Source organism: Perognathus longimembris, chromosome 21, assembly GCF_023159225.1.
Source record: "Perognathus longimembris pacificus isolate PPM17 chromosome 21, ASM2315922v1, whole genome shotgun sequence".
Lineage (NCBI taxonomy): Eukaryota > Metazoa > Chordata > Mammalia > Rodentia > Heteromyidae > Perognathus > Perognathus longimembris.
The window spans coordinates 17,152,569-17,171,815 of record NC_063181.1 but is presented as its reverse complement, the minus strand read 5'-3'; the positions used below and the strand labels follow the sequence as shown (position 1 = coordinate 17,171,815).

At 45.9% G+C, this 19,247-nt stretch overlaps 1 protein-coding gene and 1 long non-coding RNA gene across 2 annotated transcripts; one reads left to right on the top strand and one right to left on the bottom strand.

The window, feature by feature from the left end:
- Positions 1 to 4,747: 4,747 nt before the first annotated feature.
- On the bottom strand, positions 4,748 to 12,322 carry LOC125339680. Its single transcript, XR_007208585.1, has 4 exons — positions 12,257 to 12,322; positions 11,852 to 11,956; positions 9,919 to 9,989; positions 4,748 to 4,938 (listed from the first exon to the last, which is right to left on the bottom strand). It is a non-coding gene; the product is annotated as an uncharacterized LOC125339680 (long non-coding RNA).
- A 1,327-nt stretch (positions 12,323 to 13,649) lies between these two features.
- Hand2 (heart and neural crest derivatives expressed 2) lies at positions 13,650 to 16,541 on the top strand. The gene is made up of 2 exons (XM_048330711.1): positions 13,650 to 14,207; positions 15,671 to 16,541. The coding sequence occupies exons 1-2, from the start codon at positions 13,653 to 13,655 to the stop codon at positions 15,767 to 15,769; spliced, it is 654 nt and encodes a 217-aa protein (XP_048186668.1). The 5' UTR covers positions 13,650 to 13,652; the 3' UTR covers positions 15,770 to 16,541.
- The last annotated feature ends 2,706 nt before the right edge of the window (positions 16,542 to 19,247 follow it).

Below are 19,247 nucleotides of genomic sequence, written 5' to 3'. Positions count from 1 at the left end.
AATGGGAATCTCTCAGACTTTTCTTTCCCCAGCTGACTTCAAATCTCAGTCTTCCAGATTTCGCCTCCTGAGTAGCTAGGGTTACAGGTATGAGTCACCAGCAACCACCTATTCTGACATCATCTCTCCATATTAGACCATCTCCCCATATCTGCCTGGGGCCTCTAAAGACAACAGAATCTTTGCCTTCACTCGGTTATAACAACTGCTTAAAAATCCTTTCTGACACTAAGAAGACCATAAATAACAACACAATAAAATGTATACGGCTTACTGTTTAGTTGATTGTATAGGCTGTCAGTTAAAAGCATTAGCACTCAAGATAATGAGAAAAAGAGAGTTTGTGATCCAGCTATTTCCAGATATTCAGATAGTTAAGAAATGAGAAAGAGAAAGGAGAGGGAAGCGAAGGGTAGAGGGAGGGAGAAAGGCCAGGAGGCTGGGAGGACAGGAAGGGTAGGGAAGGACAGGGAGGAGGTACAAGGACAGCTGCAAAAACTTTTCAATCATTAATGTAGTGATTTGATATCAAGTAATATGAAGGTATTTTAGCAGAGAAAAGCCCTGCAATAAATTACAACAAGCATCCCTGATTCTGTAACTTTCTAATAAAACACAGAAAGAAGCAGGGGGGTGGGAGAAAGAAATAAATAGCAAGATCTATAAAGAAATGTTTCTGAGAGCAAGTTACTTTATATGATTCTGTGTCCTTTGCTGTGCAAATTGAGGACTCAAGTTTCTCTTCTCGGATGTCCCCACTACAAATACCTGGGTCATAATTTTAAAAGCAGTATAATTAACAAAGCACATAGATAAAACACAATACATAGATTCAAATGTTACTTCATTACTGTGACTATTTTATCTTTGATAAGCCATCATACTTGTCTTTATAAGTGACTTTATACGTGATATTAAATGTCACTCTATCTGAATAAAGAAAAATTCAGCATTCAAACTACTAAGCAATTCAAGAGTCTAATATGATACATTAATTTGTAATAAGGCAAAAATAATCACTTGATTTGATTTTGTAATTTGATTATAGACATAATCTCTACTTGAACAGCACAAGATGCATAGAAGCTAACAATGTTTAGGAAAGCAAAAATAATTACTATGAATGTAAGAAGGTTGTTTCCTGTTTTATTTACTGCATATTAGGAAGAGTTATGTTGCCTAGTTTCTTCCAAGAAAAAAAAAAAGCTTTTTCACTTCCTTTTTTGTCTCAACAAGTTGGAGTTTATGGAAATCATCTCATGAATACAATTTATTATTCCACTTAAACCCCATTTGAAAAAACAAAAATAACACTACTGGATACCAAATGTTGTACTACACAATTATTTAGAGACAGCAACAGTATTGTCATTAAAAATCTTTACATTTAACTTAATATTAAAAATTACAGTAAGCTAGCATCTTCCTGTGTGTGTATACATATATGCGTACATATATATATACATACACACATATAATTTACATATACTTCTTTGGTTGGGCTTCATCATCCATTGAAAAACAATTTTCCAAATCAGTGGTTACTAGAGAAGCCAGGATATAGCTAAACTGAAGGAAACAGAATTCAGTCTATTGGGTGAAGTGAATTCACTCCTCATTTTCCTATTTAAAATAAAATCGAATCAGAACTTGCCTAAGCAAACTTTCTTTTTTTTTCAGATTTTGGGTTTCTGCATTCTTCCTGTTGTACTTCTATTCCTCTAAGCTATCATTCCATGCATTTAAGTAGAAAGGTGCTTGTTCTGAATTCCCTGATTTCACTTCACATCTAAAAGAGAAATGTTTTAGATGGATCACAAGCAATATCATAGAGAAAAAAACAAGTGTTCTGGTAGATTCTGCAAAAGGTAGGAAGTCTGTCCAGGGCACTGTCTGTTTGTACCCAGTGTGAATAGAGAATCCTATTACTTACAAAAGTATTAGGAAAGTGCTCCCAGCTGAAAGCATTTATCCAATTCCAATTGTTTGAAACTCTAAAATACTAAGGACAATATTGTTCCAGGAGCTACTGTTTAAAACAATGCAATGCCTGTTCAAGAGTGAAAACTCACTATTTGGAAATCTGAGTCTGCTTAAAAAATAATAATTGTGCATCCAAAAAAGAATTCCGTTTTTTTAAAAAAGTATTTTTGTGCCAGGCACATGTTTTTAATTTTCATAACATTGGCTTACCTAAATAAATACATAGAATCTAATCATTGCTCCTTATTTGGTGATCTTTTGAATATTATTTTAATTATTCTTGAATATTATCATAATGACTTTGCAAAGAAGCTAATGAATAATAATGTGGAAAATGCATGTCTGTCAGTTTCTGTGGTTTATAGGAATTGCAAAAATGTTGAAAGAAAAGATTTAAAAGGAATTGAAATCTGCTCTGATTTTAAAAGACATGAATGCAGCCACATCTTTATAGGATAAGTCAGATAAAAAGTAATTATGTTCCCTCTACTATTTTGTTTGTTGGCAATTATATGAGAATAGTAGTGCCTTAAGGTTATTTTCATCCTTGGTCACTTTATGTGGGATTTTGTAATTATCTGGGATCACCCATTTGAAAATGACGTAGTAAAACATGTGACTGGTTAAGACACTCTAGCAGTTTTAATACCAAACAGATTAACACACCTGAAAATAATAGTATAATTTGTTCTCTGGATCATATGTCAGACCAATTCTCTTGGTGAGAACAGAATTGTTATGAAATAGTACCTTTCCTAGTTACTCCTTTGTTTTGCACGAAATAGTATAGTAATCGACTATCTAGAAAATGATTTGTGATATACATGATTGGGACTTCAAATATTCTGTGGCTTTGTCCCTGTGCAATTTTATGAAACCATCCTCTCCAAGATTTGATTTTAATAAGTGAGAACCAAAATATTACAATAAGAGAGTGATACAGGATAGTGAAGATACATTTCAGGTGGGATTATAAACCAAATATAATAATAATAATAATAATAATTAGAAAGGGATTGCTTTAGGGTGTTTATGAATTAAGTTTATGACCACCAAGACAGTAATTTATACATCTGTACTTTACAAAGCCTTAATGAACTACATTTTATCATGCACTTCAGTTTTATAAAAAAAAAAATTCTCTGCCTCAACTTCCCCTCTCCATCCAAAGTCTGCACGAGAGGAAAACAGGTAAACATTTCAATCTCAAATGAAATCATAAAATAATTATCCAAGCCACACCTCCTTCTTGAATGCGTGAGGCAAACTTCCTATTGGAGAATATACTGCTTAATAATCCTTGTTACATATTATGGGAGTGGGGGAGTAAAACCATCAAAGTCAACGAAATGGACCTGATGCTGGTGTGTCCCCACTTCCCAGAAGAAAAACGTGTGTCCTAAACGGTGTGTGGCGTTGCTGGAAATTGAAATCACGGTGCCTCCGCTTGTGCAGAGGATCTATAAAAATAGATTTACTATCATGTTTTATTTTCTTTACCCTATATTTCTCTGTGTGTGCTTTCTTTCTACCCTACAAGTGCTCTTCAGTTTAGAGCAGAGTAAATATTACAATTTTGTTCAACAGTAGCCAAGATGTAATTGTCTGTGAAATACCAGGCTTAGGACTTGATTGAACTACTATTTGTGCTGATGGAGGCTGAGCTCCCGGCGTGGTGAGCTTCCTCCAGAGGCCGATGCGTCCGGAAAGAATTCCAAACAGGCTGCACACGGCCACTTACCCCTAGCAGCCCGGACCCAAGGGCCTGCCACTGCCTCCCAGCCGCAGAATCCGAGCGACTCTGTGCACACATGCAAACGAGAGTACGGAAACGATCCCAAATCATGCCAGCCCGCGATGCAGCGAAGGAGAAAGGGAAACGGAGGAACCACTAACATAGAGACTGCGCAAGAATGGAAGGAGGATGGAAGAAAGGAGGAAAGGGGAGGGCAGAGAAGGCACACTGGTAAGAACAGGACACTGAGCTCCATTTGTGAAGTGCACTTTATTAGGTTGCAATATTCAAAGTCAGAGGCTCGGTCAGGAGCCTGGGAAGTCCGTCTCCCGTCACGCTGCCCAGCGCCTTCTGCTGGGGGGTCGTGGGCAGGGCTCCCCCGCCGCGCTCCCCGCGCCTCGCCCCGCACTGCGCTGCCTCCACCCGCCTGGGGTGCAGAGCTGAACGCGCGCCCGGCCGCCGAGTCGCCCCGCGGCGCTCAAGCCGCGAGCCGAGCCGTAATTGCAAAGCAAACAAGGCTGAAATATTGGATGGGTCTCCATCGTGACAAGATCTACGCGTTTGCCGCCAATTTGTTGGTGCAGCTCTATTTAAAGGCACTTGATTGAGGAAATGTTGAAAATAGCGGTGAGAGTTTCCCTAATGAGACCTCAAGAGGGAAAGGGGACGGCCGGCGCCCAGCACCGGGGGCCTCGAGACCTGGATGGGAGACCCGGAGAAAGAAAGAAAAGGAAAGGAAAAAAAAAGGGGGGGGGGGGAAGCCTAGGTTAACCCCTTCCTGCCCGCCTCCAACGAAATGTCCCAGCAGATGGGCTGGGGGAAGTTGGGGCTCCGCCTCTCCCAAAGCAGTGACCTCTCTTGGCCTGGACCAAGGTGCACAGCCCTCTTCAGCTTCGGAAACCCAGAGAATTTAACCAGGTCGATCAGCACAGCCCAGCACGGGCAGAACAGTAGGAAGTCTAAATCCCGAAAGACAGAGCAAGCGGCACCTCCAGCCCCCCACCCCCACAGCGTTCTCCAGGCCTCGACCCCGCATCTCCGCATCTCCGTGCCCGGTGCCCACCATCCTGAGAGGGTGAGGCCTGGGCGATCCCTGATCGGCGTTACGTTCCTCGAGGGCAGGGAATCTGTACTGTACGGAGAGGCCCCGGGTGGAGAGCGCTGGAAGGGCACACCTGGTCCTGTGGCCCCCATCAGGGTTGGGCTGGGTCATCAGGTATCTGGAAGAAGAGGAGCACGGGAGGGGGGGGGTGGACAAAATAAGAAGAGAATATACATGAATAATTATTGAGCATCTCGTGGGTGTCTCGCCAGGGTTTTAATCTTTATTTCATATAGCTCCCACATCCCTAGGTCCCTGTTATTTCAGATACTTAGGGTCCCAGTGACACGAAGATTGTTCAATGCTGGAGAGCCAGAGGTGACCCTGCCAAGTCTTAAACTCTGGGTGCCAGAGGAGCCAGGCTAGGGCTAGTGCTGAAGCAGACCACACTTCCACCAGGCCTCCTAAAACCTTGGGAGTGGTGGCCTTTTCCCTAATGAACCATTCCCAACTCCTCTACCAGCTCTAATATCTTTCAAAATAAAGGAACCAATCCCACTGCAAATCCACCAGATTCTCTAAATCTCTTTTCCACCGGCTGCCTAAGCATCTTTGGTGGAGTGTATCAATCTGCCTGTTAAGAAATCCACAGGTCACCAAAAGTGATAGAGTTCCAGAAAACTACCAGAGAATATGAGTTGTGTCACCAGAAAGGAGTTCAAAGGAGGGGAGCAGCTGTGATTTGGGGAAGAGAAAAAGGAAGTACTATCCAGAAAGGCTTCCCAGAGGAGGTGTCATTTAGCTTGAACCTAGAAGTCACAAAGAGGTTTGGAATGTCCAACATGTGAGAGAGATAAGCTGCCTGGCAAAGGTGCTGGCTCACTCAAGAGGTAGCAGATCCACAGTTTCGACAATGTGGAAGTCACACCTCCACCATCTGCATCCATCTCCCAACTGCCCCTCTGACTAGAACAACTGCACGGTGATCTCCAGTCCTTAGGAGCGAAACCTAAAGCTTGGAGGCAAAACTAGTGGGTATTCTTTGATAGTACTAATATCAAAAGGACTTTATAAAGGGCAGGAATGGGGAAACAGCACTAGGGGCGCTCTCCCAAGGCATCCAACTACTAGCGTCACGCATTCCTGCACTTTCTGCAGATACATCTCATCTGAGATGTATCTTGACCAATCTGGAAGTTTCCTTCTGAAGTCACTGAAAAGGGCAGACCCCCAGGAGGGTAGGGAGGACTGGTTTTGGTTGTACTTCCCTAAGAATGAACTGCTCTTTCCGTTAGGGAGAAAAAAAAATCAGTCACACCCATTTATTGAAGTCTCTAAGTGTATTCTGAATGGAATTCTCCTGTTTCTGTGCACAACCAATTTCTTCGTTTGAAGTTGGATGCTTTGCAAGCAGAATGCAATTCCAGTTTTTGTTCCTCGAGGGTTTGGCCTGTATTAACTTAAATGGGCACTCACACAAGTACTAAAAAAGAAGACCATTCTCTCCTGGAAAATGGAACAAAGTAGCGCTTCTCCAATCACAGTGCAGACATATTATAATCTGTACCAACAAATTAGCCTTCCAATGCTGTGCATATCCAGCAAGTCCTGCCTTCTCTGTTTATATTTTAACTTTGCTGCCTGCAATTATTTTTATTTTAATTTTCTGTCACTTTAACAGAAACCAGAACCTTTCCTTTTAATGTTTTGTACACAACATGTTCATTTTGATAAGATGTTCTTTCCAATTCTCTTTTAGCTTGCCTTTTCTTGTTTAGAGTTCTGTATCACAAGTTTCTAATATTTCCCCCTGTTTTTTTTAAGAACTTTGTCCCTGCCTTGCTTTATTTGTTTGTGTGAAATTTAGTTTGAAAGGAGATCAGAGAGAGCAGAAGGGGTTTGTAATAAGAGAATGACCGAATGACCCAAACGCTGATTATCTATCATTAACTGGAGACTCGGTGTACCCAAATTACCAGGGAGACCTCAGTCCACCGGATCCTTATCCCGCCAGGAAGGCAAGTATGGAATGCGCACACTGAGACAGGCTTGTGGCATTGCACACTCGGCTCACACGCATTTTCTTAAGGAATTTTCCTCCAAAACTCAAGTCCAGTTGAGTGGACAAATGTATTCTATTGTGAGAAGTTGTGCACAAGTAAAAAGAAAAAAATCTCTCCTGAAAGACTAACTTTAACATTTTTATGACTAACTTTCTGCATTGATTCGTTAGAGGCAAAATTGCAGTTAATTGTCTAAGCTCCAGAGAATATTGAGAAATAGAGCCAAGCTGCTTTTGATCTGCTCACGCAGCTCAACCCAACCCTTGTAAAAATCGAGGTTTGCCATTAATATTGACAATAAAAGTGTTTCTTTTTGTTAACCTGAAACCTAACCATTCTGGCTCAAGTCCCTTGTCTATAAGCAAGAACCTTAGGGGGGAAAAATGTAGCCCAGGTTCAGAAGGAACTATCAGACCTAAAGAAATCCATCTATATGGACTTGCAAATGGATTTACGAAAGAAGCTACAAAATAGGACTTTCCTTGGAAAGCCGAATCACAGAAGTTGAAACTGCAAAGGCACAGGCAAAGTCCTGGCTTTGAGTCACAAACAAAGCTTTGAGTCACATAAATGATTTCTCCAAAGCCTCACATTTTAAGTTGTTAATTTCATTCATATTTTACTTGGAACCCCAGGCAACAGTGAACACCATTTAAAGTCTATTACATTTCAGTAGTGCAGGTATGCAAAATCACATTTACTTCTTCATCTGTGTTGCAAATGGTTTCTTTCCAACTTAGAAGAAAATACCTTGTTTCATTTTTTATTTTATTTAATTTTTTAATTTATTGAAGCATTTTTTGGGGGCAGTGCTGGAGATGGAACTCGGAGCCTTAAGCATAGACATATATGCTACTTCCCCAAGAATATTTCTAGGTGTATGTAATTTGCTTAAAACAATCATTGAGCAAGTATTTGATGTAAATTCTGTGCATGGATTTACATGAAATAATGTAATTTCTTATGTGACTTTTGCTGTAAGTCCTGTGTTTTACTACAGAGTAGTAAAGATTAGCAAAGATCTGATTTCTCATACTTCTTAGGGCTAATCACACCCTTGCCATATGTATGCAGCTATGTCTTGTAAGGCCCTTTTATCTTATGCTGCCTTTATCCTGAATAAGCATTTTTGTCTTATGGACAGACTTGGCTACCTGTCAAAGTGGTTAGTCCTTCTTTATCAGTGAAAACACTCTAAAGCAGCAACATGTCTTCTGGTTAATACGGGGATCTGGTCGTGGATTATATGGAGAAAATGAAAGCTCTCCTGCCTGTAATTCCAGATAGCTGAATTTTCCCTAAAGAATTTAACAATAAACCAACAGTTTATTTTTACATACTAGCCTCGGCATCCATCATAGGCAAAATAATAATAATAATTTTAAATTTTCAAAAAATCTAAATAAATAAAATTTTAATCTTACAAATCCAAACACAGCTGGAGGGTACATTTATGGGAGATGAGGAAGGAAACAGAGAGAAATTGGAGAGCAAAAAGGAGAAATGTACAGGCACTTAGCAAGCCCTGACTTTCTCCACTGATATAACTGTTTCCTAACCAAAACTGAACTGAAAAGTTCATGAGCAATCATCCCCTCCATCATCATTTAAACTGGACTAGCCCCTCCCTGCTCCAGGTCCACAGATCTGCTCTGGAAACAGGACAGAGAGAAGAGGGTCTACTCCTCAAATACACTGCCCTTCCTCCATTTAAATTTTAAAAAAGAACTTAAGAAGAAATTGTCCAGAGGAAATAAAGCCATATAAATGTCAAGGCATCTTTTCATACACTTCATTTTTTAAGAAGTCAAAAAATTCTGATTGGAGTTACTGCTACTTTGTAGATGTGTGCATAAGGTTTGGGGGTGGGGGGTTGTTGTTTGTTTGTTTTTTGCCAACTTTACAGACATCAGTTTCCCAAGAGGAAGAACTACAAAACTCCAGTTAAGGGGAGAGCCTCGCACCCCATATACCATGTTCTGGATGTTTTAAACGTTGTAGGAGTGAATGCCTAACACGTAAAACGATGCAGTCCCTTTCTAGAAAGGATTGAGAGCCACCCAGAGAGCCACAAAAGGCAGTCTTTGGAGCAGATAGGGCAGGCTGAGGCAGAATCTTCAAAATCATACTGGTTTTCCTGCCACTTTCTGGGTTTCCTATTCTTTCTTGAGTTCTTGGCATGATCTGGAGTTTACCTTGCTAGAGAGATTTAGAAGCATGCTCAAAAATTATTTCTACTGCTTTGGTTAAGAAAACAAGGTAAAAAAAGTATTTTGAAAAACAAATGAAGAATTTGAGTCATAACTCCTGTAAATATAAAATGTGTACTTATGACCTTATGACCTGGTCTCTTTTAGGTCCAGTTTATTTTGAGTTCTCATGAACAAAACACAAGATGCCAAACTGCCCTTGCCATTGAAATAATAAATATCTCTAAAATATCTGTATTTTCCCCTAAAAAAGAAACAGGCGAAAGTTCAAAGAAAAATATTTTAGTTTAAACCAGATTGATTTTAAACATAATATCTCACAACACTAAAATCATTTGCAATGGAGTGTTCAGTCTTTCTAGTATTCTTTGAATCTTTTCCAGGGAAAGCTGTGCTAGTAAAGGGAAGGAGACCAGAGGCTGCGGCACAAAGTATATGATTGAAGCCAGCCAGCTCTGTTAGTCTGGCTGGAGGCAAACGTAATATACAGCACTGGAGGTACATCATCAACTAAGACCAAGACTGTGGTCACAGAATCACCAACACTCCTCTGAACCTGGGCTCCCTCCCCTCCCTGCGACTGGTCTCCAGACCCAGGACCCTCAGCCTTCAGCCTGCGAGGAGTTGGAGAGGAAGTTTGCTTTTCTTCCTACTATCCCTGGCTTTCTCCCAGGGCACCCAGAATAGCTCCCGAGTGTGCATCATCACACTTTTCTGGCTCCTCGGAGTTCTCAATATGTATCCTTTGGGGGGCAGTGTATACCAGAGGCCATTCTAGCTCAACTCAAGAGTTGGGGTCTTCAGGCTGACATCTAAGCTGAGACTACACTCTTTCTATCACTACCATTACAGTTAACTCTGTCACTACCATCCCAGGCCACTTACATTGGGGACAAATTTAAGATGACACCTTCGTCTCACAGCTTTCCACAGCAGCAGATGAACACCCTGGGATTCTTGGATCAAACACGAACCAGATGACAAGAAAAGAAACCAATGAGTGCATTTTGTGGTGCATTCAGGACCAGTCTGGCTTCGTCGAATCACTTGCTACAGTAGGGGACACCCCTAGAACTTACCCACTTGTCCCCTATTTTCAAGCCACCAATGTTCTGCTGTCTTTCTAAAGCGCTAACTGCTGGGGCTTTGGTTTCTGAGATACACAGCGCTTTCGATCCCTGGATCGTAGTAATTAACTGATAATGATGCTGTCAGTGAGGAGTGATGTTCAGATTAGCATCATTTACGAGCCTTTTCTGTTCCAAGTTGTCCATTTCTTTTATCACTTGCCATGAGACTATCTGGGGCCATGAATCGAATCCATTCACTCATTTTGTTGTTGTTTCCATTTTAAAGGCTTGGGAAAGGCTACATGTGATAAGTTCTGACCCTTCACAACTGAACCCCCACCCCTCTAGTGGGTAGCTTGTCCATGCCCGACCCAGATCGTCAGGATTCTTTCTTCTTTTAATCTCCTAAATGCTGTTTCCTGAAGACAACCAAACAAATACTTTCCCTAAATTTTTTTATGGGTCCCTAGATCAAGAGTAACCTACTCAGTCCTAGTCAGTCTACCCGAACCCAAGGCCTAAATGTGATATTTTATAAACAGATTTTTTCATGTACAAATGTCGGAGGATTGAACTACCAGTATTTACACATTTAGGGGATGCCTCCTGGTGATATGTAAACAGAATCCTGCCACACTACTTGTATTCTTGCCTTTACGAAATTCCTAAAAACAGTCTCCTTGTGTCCCAGTTCCTAAAAACAGTCTCCTTGTGTCCCAAACTGCGCACCCACTCACGCTGAGAGGTCTAGCTGTAGGCCGCTACTTTGTTCTGCTACCAAATGCAAGCCCCTAATGCTAGTCAACAAATTTGGATTCAGCTACTCCTTTTGCTCTACCTTCTGCCGGGGTGTGCAGAGACCCCTAAGGGAGCGGAAGCATAGATCGGTTTGGACTTCCAGCCAAGCTTTTCTCATCCCTGTTTCCTCCCTTCTCCGACCGCCCAGGAACAATATGCCTTTAATTTTAGTTTTCGTGGTGCTGTTGTCCGGGGCTCCAGAGATAGTGAAGGGTAGAAACTCAACCCGAACTCCAAAGCACCACCGCGCCCTGTGTCCTCCCTTGGAACTGACCCCTTAGGAGCCCCTTAGCCACAAAGTCGGTCCCGAGTCCCTGACCTGGGCTCCCTTCTGCGGGATCTGGTCTCTGCCTGCCTCGGAAGGGCAGCGCTTGAGACCCGTGGAGTCACACTGGCCTCCCTAGGCTGACACCGGCCTGGTCCAAGGCGGCGTTGGCCGCTTCGGCTTCCACACACCCTGCGCTCCATGTGTTTAATTTACAGCCCGCGAGCTCCTGTTGACACTCTTTTTCCACACCGAACTCCACCGGTGGGCTAAATCCTTTTGCATACACACCAGCCTCTCCCCGAGGGGGAGTCCACGACTCCACGATGACTTTAACTCCTACCCCTGAACCATCCCAACCCTCACCGAGGAAAAATCTTTCCCAGGACTCTCACACCAGGCGGGCGCCTCTGTCCGAGTGCCCAGTGACTTACAGATGGAGATCCATTTTCCATCAAAGTGCGTTCAAGATCACCACTGGCCTGCAGTCTAAACATCCACGAGCCGTCCTCCCGGCCTGCCTCTTAAAGTGGCGTTTAATAGTTCCCCTCCGATAACTAAACCTGCTTTCCACAGATGCCCGCTTTTATGGGGAGGCAGGAATGCAGAGATATATTTATATGTTTGTTCATAAAAACTGGAAAATAAGCTCTGAACACGCTGTAAAAAATATTCAGTTACTTACCAAACAGGCTTGTTAACCAAGGGAACACCAATACTGGCCACACCGCAGAGTCTCACCGCACTTTGAAAGTGGACGTCCAGAGTCTTCGATTGATGCTTGGCATTCCTACACAACAAGGAAATGAAAGCATTTGCAACCAGTTTGGACTGTTCGTCCCCCAGGGTTGGAGGGGGGAGGTGGTCTCAAATGCGATCACTACAAGTTGTCACAACAACCTGAGTCACCCCCAAACTGATGGAAATGAGTGAGTGAGAAAGCAAAGAACCATCGAGACAGGCGCCTCCAGCCTGTGCCAGGTCAAAGGACCACCCTTCCCCAGCCGCACCGGGTACCCAACTCGGCCCGACGCGTGCGCCCGCTCCCAGCCGCCCTTCTGTGCCAATAGGCTCTCACGCAAAACCGCACCAGGCCGCCTGTTCCTTTTCCTGCCTCGATTGGCTCCCTTGGAAAATCCTTGGAAAAGCTGTATCTGCCTTCCTGCTTTGGGCAACACACACATACAGAGGTCTAGAAAAGAAAGTGCAGTGATATTATACCTGGTTTGAGATTCTTCAATATTTGAGACTTGAAGGGGGAGGGGGATTTTTTTTTTAATAGTGAAGCATCTGTTAAACACTTGAATTAACCTCTGGCTGGTTAAAAAAAAAAATTAACCCTGCCCCCTTTCCCTTGTTTTAATTACCTTATGGTTATGAGCGAACAGCCAATCCTAGAAGAGGACCCCGGCAATTAGCAACGCGAACATCAAAAAGTTTTATTGCCTTGCGCGCGAGGCGCCGCCCACGCCGCCCCCGGATTGGCGTGAGGGGCCTCTGACGACATATATTAACCCGAGCGGCCCTGAAGATGTGGCTGTCCGTGGAGATCCTGCTGGGGAAACCCGCTTGCTCCCCTCCCGGCGTCCAGTCCAGGAGAACCGCTGCCGTCACCCCGGAGCTCCCTCGGCCACCGCCCGGAGAACTCAAGCCGCCGCCTGCGAGGTCCTAGGCGCCTGCAGGGCCTCCGATTGTGGCCCTCAAAGGAGAGGATCTGAGGGGGGAAAAAAAATGGATGCACTGAGACCTCTGTGAAAACAAACTCTCCGACAGACCCCGAGAGAAGCGAGGACAAGTCACTCGCAGCTAACAATCACATCCAAGAACCAAAACTGCAACCACCAAACAATTTCATTAAAACAATAAGCGCCCAAGAACCCAGCTGGAACTGGTGGGGGGAGGGGAGGAGGCGGGAAGGGGAGGGTCGCACGGCACCGAGGTAGCCTCGCCGCCAGCCGCCGACCCCGCCGCCTCCCCGCAGAGCCCGGCCGGCTCCTCCAGCCTGGGCTCGGACTCGCCCTCGGATTCCTGGTTAGCCTCGGAGCCCAGAGCGCGGCCCGAGCGCGGAGTCCCCCGACTCGGCGCCACCACCTCGCGGAAGCCCGGGCTCTTTTGCATGAGCACCAGAGGATTGTGCCTGCACTCGGCAGCCACCCGGGGAGCGGGAGCCGGTGCGCGAGCGGTAGAGCCAGGCGGGACCCCGCAGCGGCGGCGGCGGGCAGGGGCGCACCGTGCCGGGACCAGCTCGCCGCGCCCCATGGGGAGCCGGCGGCCGCAGCGAGGCTGAGGCAGGCCCGGCTGGCCAGGCGGGGGGCCGGGGCCCGGGCTGCAGCAGCCCCCTCTGCGGCTGCCGGGCCGGCCCCGGGGCCCGGGGGTTGGGGGGTGGGGGGTGGGGAAGGGCGCCGATCGCCGAAGCCGGGGCCCACGCGGAGAGCGCGGCCGGGCTGCGCGCGCGCTGGGGCGCTTGGAGGGGCGCGGAGGGCGACATGAGTCTAGTGGGGGGCTTTCCCCACCACCCGGTGGTGCACCATGAGGGCTATCCGTTCGCCGCCGCCGCCGCCGCTGCCGCCGCCGCCGCCGCCAGCCGCTGCAGCCACGAGGAGAACCCCTACTTCCACGGCTGGCTCATCGGCCACCCGGAGATGTCGCCCCCCGACTACAGCATGGCCCTGTCCTACAGCCCCGAGTATGCCAGCGGCGGCGCTGGCCTGGACCACTCCCATTATGGGGGAGTGCCGCCCGGCGCGGGGCCCCCGGGCCTGGGGGGGCCGCGCCCGGTGAAGCGCAGAGGGACCGCCAACCGCAAGGAGCGGCGCAGGACTCAGAGCATCAACAGCGCCTTCGCCGAACTGCGTGAGTGCATCCCCAACGTGCCCGCCGACACCAAACTCTCCAAGATCAAGACGCTGCGCCTGGCCACCAGCTACATCGCCTACCTCATGGACCTGCTGGCCAAGGATGACCAGAACGGCGAGGCGGAGGCCTTCAAAGCGGAGATCAAGAAGACAGACGTGAAAGAGGAGAAGAGGAAGAAGGAGTTGGTCAGTACCTGGGGCGGAAGGAGGTTGGGGATGGTGGGGTTCGCTCTGGCATGGCTGCTCCCTCGGTGTTTCTAATTGTGCATCCTTTAGTTGCATGGTCCTACGTGTAGGTTGTTTGCAACCCGGTCGTGGTAGGAAAAAGGTGCGGAGTTGGGGAAGGATATCAGAGAGAGGAGGAGAAGCTGTTCTTAAGAGAACGGTTCAGACGCCTCAGGCTTCTGATCTTCTAAGGATTGTCGCTGATCCCCTCCCTCCCCCAACACTTAGGATAGTCGTGCCGAACTTTTGGTCCAGATCCACCTCCCTCAGCCCGTCACACTGGCCCGGAACCCCCCTCCGTATGCATTCGTTAGAGGCTTCATTTGGCCTCGGATCCCACCTCGATTTCTTCTTCTTTTTTTTTTCTTACATAAGTTACCCCCTAAACTCTCTTCCAATTATTTCATTGCTGTTCATATTTTCCCCTCCAAAAAGAAGGTTGCCAGTGACTCTGAACTCTTAAGAAAGTTTTATGGTTACTCTAATTACTGGGAGATGAAAGACATAAAGGTAAATATTAAGTGTTTTTAACTTCAAAATAAAGAGGTTTTCCTCTTTGGCTATGACATTAAAAATGTGATATCTAACATGCATCCACTCCACAGGTATTATTGGCTTTATTTGAAGGAGAGTATTCATTTTAAGACCAAAAGGAGTCCATATTGTTGTGGTCATTGTTCTTAACAATGTTATAGTGAACCCAGTAAAAATATGGTTTAAAAATATATTGTCAGGTTTCTACCAAGTGCCTATAGCGGAGTGGTGTTTGGGCCAGGCCTATGGGCATGGAGGGTGTGAAAAATGATTCCATTTGTCCCCAGGATTTTCTCCCTCCTTTGGGGCCTTCGGTTCTTTGACCGCTTCTTAATCGAGTGACCTCCCAAATAACCAAAGATTTCAGAGGTCGATTTTTTTTTTTTTTTGGTGGAGTGATGCTACTGAGCTGGAGGCTGGTGTGTGTGTGTGGGGGGGGGGGGGGGACAAAGCAGAGAGGCCCAGGCCAATGCTGAGGCGCCTTTCACCCCCATTTTTTTCCCAGAGCAAGGATCTGGGATTGCTGTTGAAAACAGAAGGCAGATTTAGCGCCGACCCCCACTACCTCCCCTACATCTGGATCCAGAAAAAGACCCCCGGTCCTCCATAAACGGCTGGATCTCAGGCAGTTGTTTATAAACTTGCCGATCTGGTAGTTGAGCCTCGCTGCTCAGAGGCCTGGGCAGTAGCGCTGGTATACAAACCTGCAGAACCTCTCGGCAAAGGCTGGGACCTAAAACCACCCCCAACTCCACGACCACCTCTTCAGCCTTTCCTCCCTCCCCTTGCACAGTAGCTCTTCTAGAAAGTACCAGAGTATCCTGAGACCATGCATTCTCTCTGAATTTCTCTTCTCCATTTTTCTCACTCTCGCCTTCCTCTCTGTCCAGAATGAAATCTTGAAAAGCACAGTGAGTACCAACGACAAGAAAACCAAAGGGCGGACGGGCTGGCCCCAGCACGTCTGGGCTCTGGAGCTCAAGCAGTGATGATTTGGGGAAAGAGGAGAGAGAGAAAGAGAGTGATCGGGCCTGGGGCCCCGACGCCAGATGAAGAACCAGGACCCCTGGCAAACCCTCGGACTCTGCTTGGGAACTTCTTGCAGTTGGATCATGCAGTTTATTTATGTGCAATTTCCTTCCCCATCTCTTTGACCGCCCTCCACCTTGAGGTATCCCACCTCCCCCTCCAAAAAAAGTGGATATTTGAAGAAAAGCATTCCATATTTTAATATGAAGAGGACACTACCGAGTGGGTAAGGAATCCCATTGTAGATTCTGTGTGCGTGAATGTTGCCTCTTGGCTGTGTAGTCACCAGCGTTACCCCCTCACCCCTGACCCAGCTCCTTCCAGAGAAAAACAGCGGACACTTGTGTATATGTGAAATGTATCTTTAAAACTTGGCCATTGGGTATAAATATTCCTGGGAATTATAAAGTTTTATTTCAAAGCAGAAAACCGGACCGCTAGCATTTCAGTTGGGGTTGATATCTAGTGCTGTTTTTTCCTAAGTGGTGGTTCTTTATTCGAAAATGTTTCCAACCGTACTTGTTTTGTGCACTTCCGTCCTCTAAAACTATGTGGAATTTAATTAATATTGAAGGTGTAAACGTTGTAAGTATTCAATAAACCACTGTGTGTGTTTTTTTTACAAAAACCCTAATCTTTTAATGGTTGATACCTCAAAAGTTTTGAAAACAAAGCTGTTATACTTGTTTTCATAATATTTAAAATATTCAGAAGTAAACTAAATTATCAGAATTGCTTGTAACTTTATTTATTTTAAGTGCTTCCTATCAATCCATGTGACTGAGGTCCAGGAGCTTGTGGAGGTTGCTTTAAAGAGAAGGTCCTTGGTGAAAATGGGGCCTGAGGGCTGAGACTCTGTAGAGTGTTGGAAACCCTTCTGGTGGTCCTTAGAAGATGAGTCTGGGTGGGAGAAAGGCTGGCAGTTGGCTCTGAAGATGCAAAGGTGTTCTTGTTTTCCTGAAGTCAACCAGATGACATCCGTGGGGCAGGGGCTGTGTTTGGGGAATGAGTTTTTGTTGAAAGAGGTGTCGGGAGGATCACAAGCATTGTTATGGATGTAGAAAATCATCTACAGTGTTTAGTAATATATATGCATATATATGGCCTTCATCCAAGGAGTGGGGAGAAGAGGGGAAAGGGAAAAAATCCTTTTGCTTGTAGTCTAGACCAGAAGACTCTCCTTTGAGCACGCTCAGTTTGGGGATGTGAGAGTGCTTGGTGTGGGGGGGGGGGGGAAGTCTATGATGAGGTAACAAAGAATTTTACGTCAAGTAAGAAATCGTGAACAAGACCACAGATTTAAAGGGAGGGTTAGATTTACAAGGAGCTACAAGGAACTCAATATTAACTGTGCAATGTCTGTAGTCTTCCTGGCCCCGAAGCCCAGGGGAACCGGAGGCGCTCTCCCTACGCCACCAACCGACAGGGAACTCACCCCATAGGGAGTTCTGGCCTCCTGGAGTCCTATAATATCATAATATCCCGGAAGAAAGTCCCTGCAGCCTCCTTCTCCTGCGCGCTTGGCTAGAGCTTGAATTTCTACTCTAGAAACCAGAGAAACTGAAATGCCATAAAGAATTCACTGCAAGATGGGAGGAGGAGGAGGAGGTGGCGTAGGAGGAGGAGAGAAGGAATCGGAGGGGGCGGTGGAAGAAAGGTGAACCTCATTTTAAAAAATAATAAACCATTTGTTTCATGAAATGCCACGTATATAAAATCTGATATTGAGAAGCTTGCCAGAGGGTTTTCATCTTGGATCCCATCCTCTGGGTGATGTTTTCACCTTGCCTGTGGGCATGGAGCTTCCTGTGATGTCCCGATGGTGCCAACTTTGACCAGGTGGCTTACAGTAGGACCAAACAGGCCAGTGTGGGCAAATTTGCAAGTGTCTCTGGGAGGGATGTGTGAGTGGCGTTAGGACTTCTGCGAGCATCTAACAACGCGAGGGCCAGGGGTTAGAACAACTCGGCCAAAGCGATCTGAACTTTCTCCCTTCAGGTCACCCAGCACTGAGCCAACCTGGTGGGCTGGGAGCTGTGTTTACAGACACTTGCCTTTGTTTATAGCACTGGGGAGTGGGGGAGGCGCGCCCTGGTTTTCTGATACTCTGGAGATCCTGGTCTGATGAACCAAATGGCTCCCTCTTCCTTTTGCTACAAATCTCCTCCTGGGTCTATATTTTTATCCCACGAGAAGGACTTAACATTCTAGGGGTGGAAGAAAGGAATACTACCAGAGTGATGAATGAATGAATGCTTGTGGGTTTAAATGCGTGAGCCAGAGAGGAGTTATCATTGCCATGCCCGTATACTGGTACATTCCTTAGGTAGCCGGTCTTCTCATCTGGGCCTTAACTATACTGCTGTGGGTGTAATGCTTTCTCTGGTTTACACAAGCAGAAGGGAACCAAAGACCCTAGTGCATGGTTGTTGTGTAGCAGCCCAATATTACCCATGCCTTCAGAGCTCCAGACTCTCAGCTTTCTTTGTCTTACTGTGGCCAAGGTACTAAAACTGTCTCTTCTGCTGGCTTCTGCTTCCTACCAAGCTAGCAGCATCAGGCTCTGGTGTCTCATGTGTTGTGCTATTGGAACCTGCCAGAAGCTCCAATTGACCAGAAACATAGCAGAACCCTGTATCTGATCAGCCACAAGCTCCAAATGCTTCCACACCTGAGGGCCAAACCTATCTAGATACAGTCTAACTGGGTAACACTTTGGGGTCACCAGAACACCTCGAAATATCCTTTACCTCATTCAACCCCTAGATGCCAACCACCTCAATGCTTCCTGCTACCTAGAAGCATGAGTCAGTGTTTCATGTGGTCAGTGTCCAGGGAAGCAAATTAGGCTGGCATTCCTTCTGTGATTCTATGCCTTGCTCTTCTGCACACTTCTTTCTCTTTTGACTCCTTTTCTTTGCTTAAAAAAAACAACAAAACTTTCCAACCTCCTGCATATGGGGCTGGCTAAAAAGCCTCTGTTTTAATTGCTTGGATAATGTGGCTGCTGCCATTTTGTTAAGAGCAATCACTCCTGCAGCGAAATCACAAGCGCTCTAGACAGGCCGGAGCCGACAAAAATGTAGGATTTGACGTTAAAAGCTAAATGGGAAGCTGGGGCAGCAGAAGGTAAATTGATGGTAGATCTGGCTGTCAGAGCTCAGCCCCAGACCGCCTTGCAGACCCAAAGCCTGATAACCCTGGAGCACAGGCAGTGCAGGGCTGCTAGGGGTGTCTGTGTGTGTGTGTGTGTGTGTGTGTGTGTGTGTGTGTGTGCTTGTTGAGTGTATTTTGATCGACCTTTGCAGCCTGAGGAGGAATCTAAGAAACTCCACAGTGATGTTGACCACAATGCCAGCTCACAGGGTCAATTTTCCAGGACATTGGCCCCCAGCTGGGGCACTGACAGCAGCTTTCCTGATTCTTCAGACAGCCAGT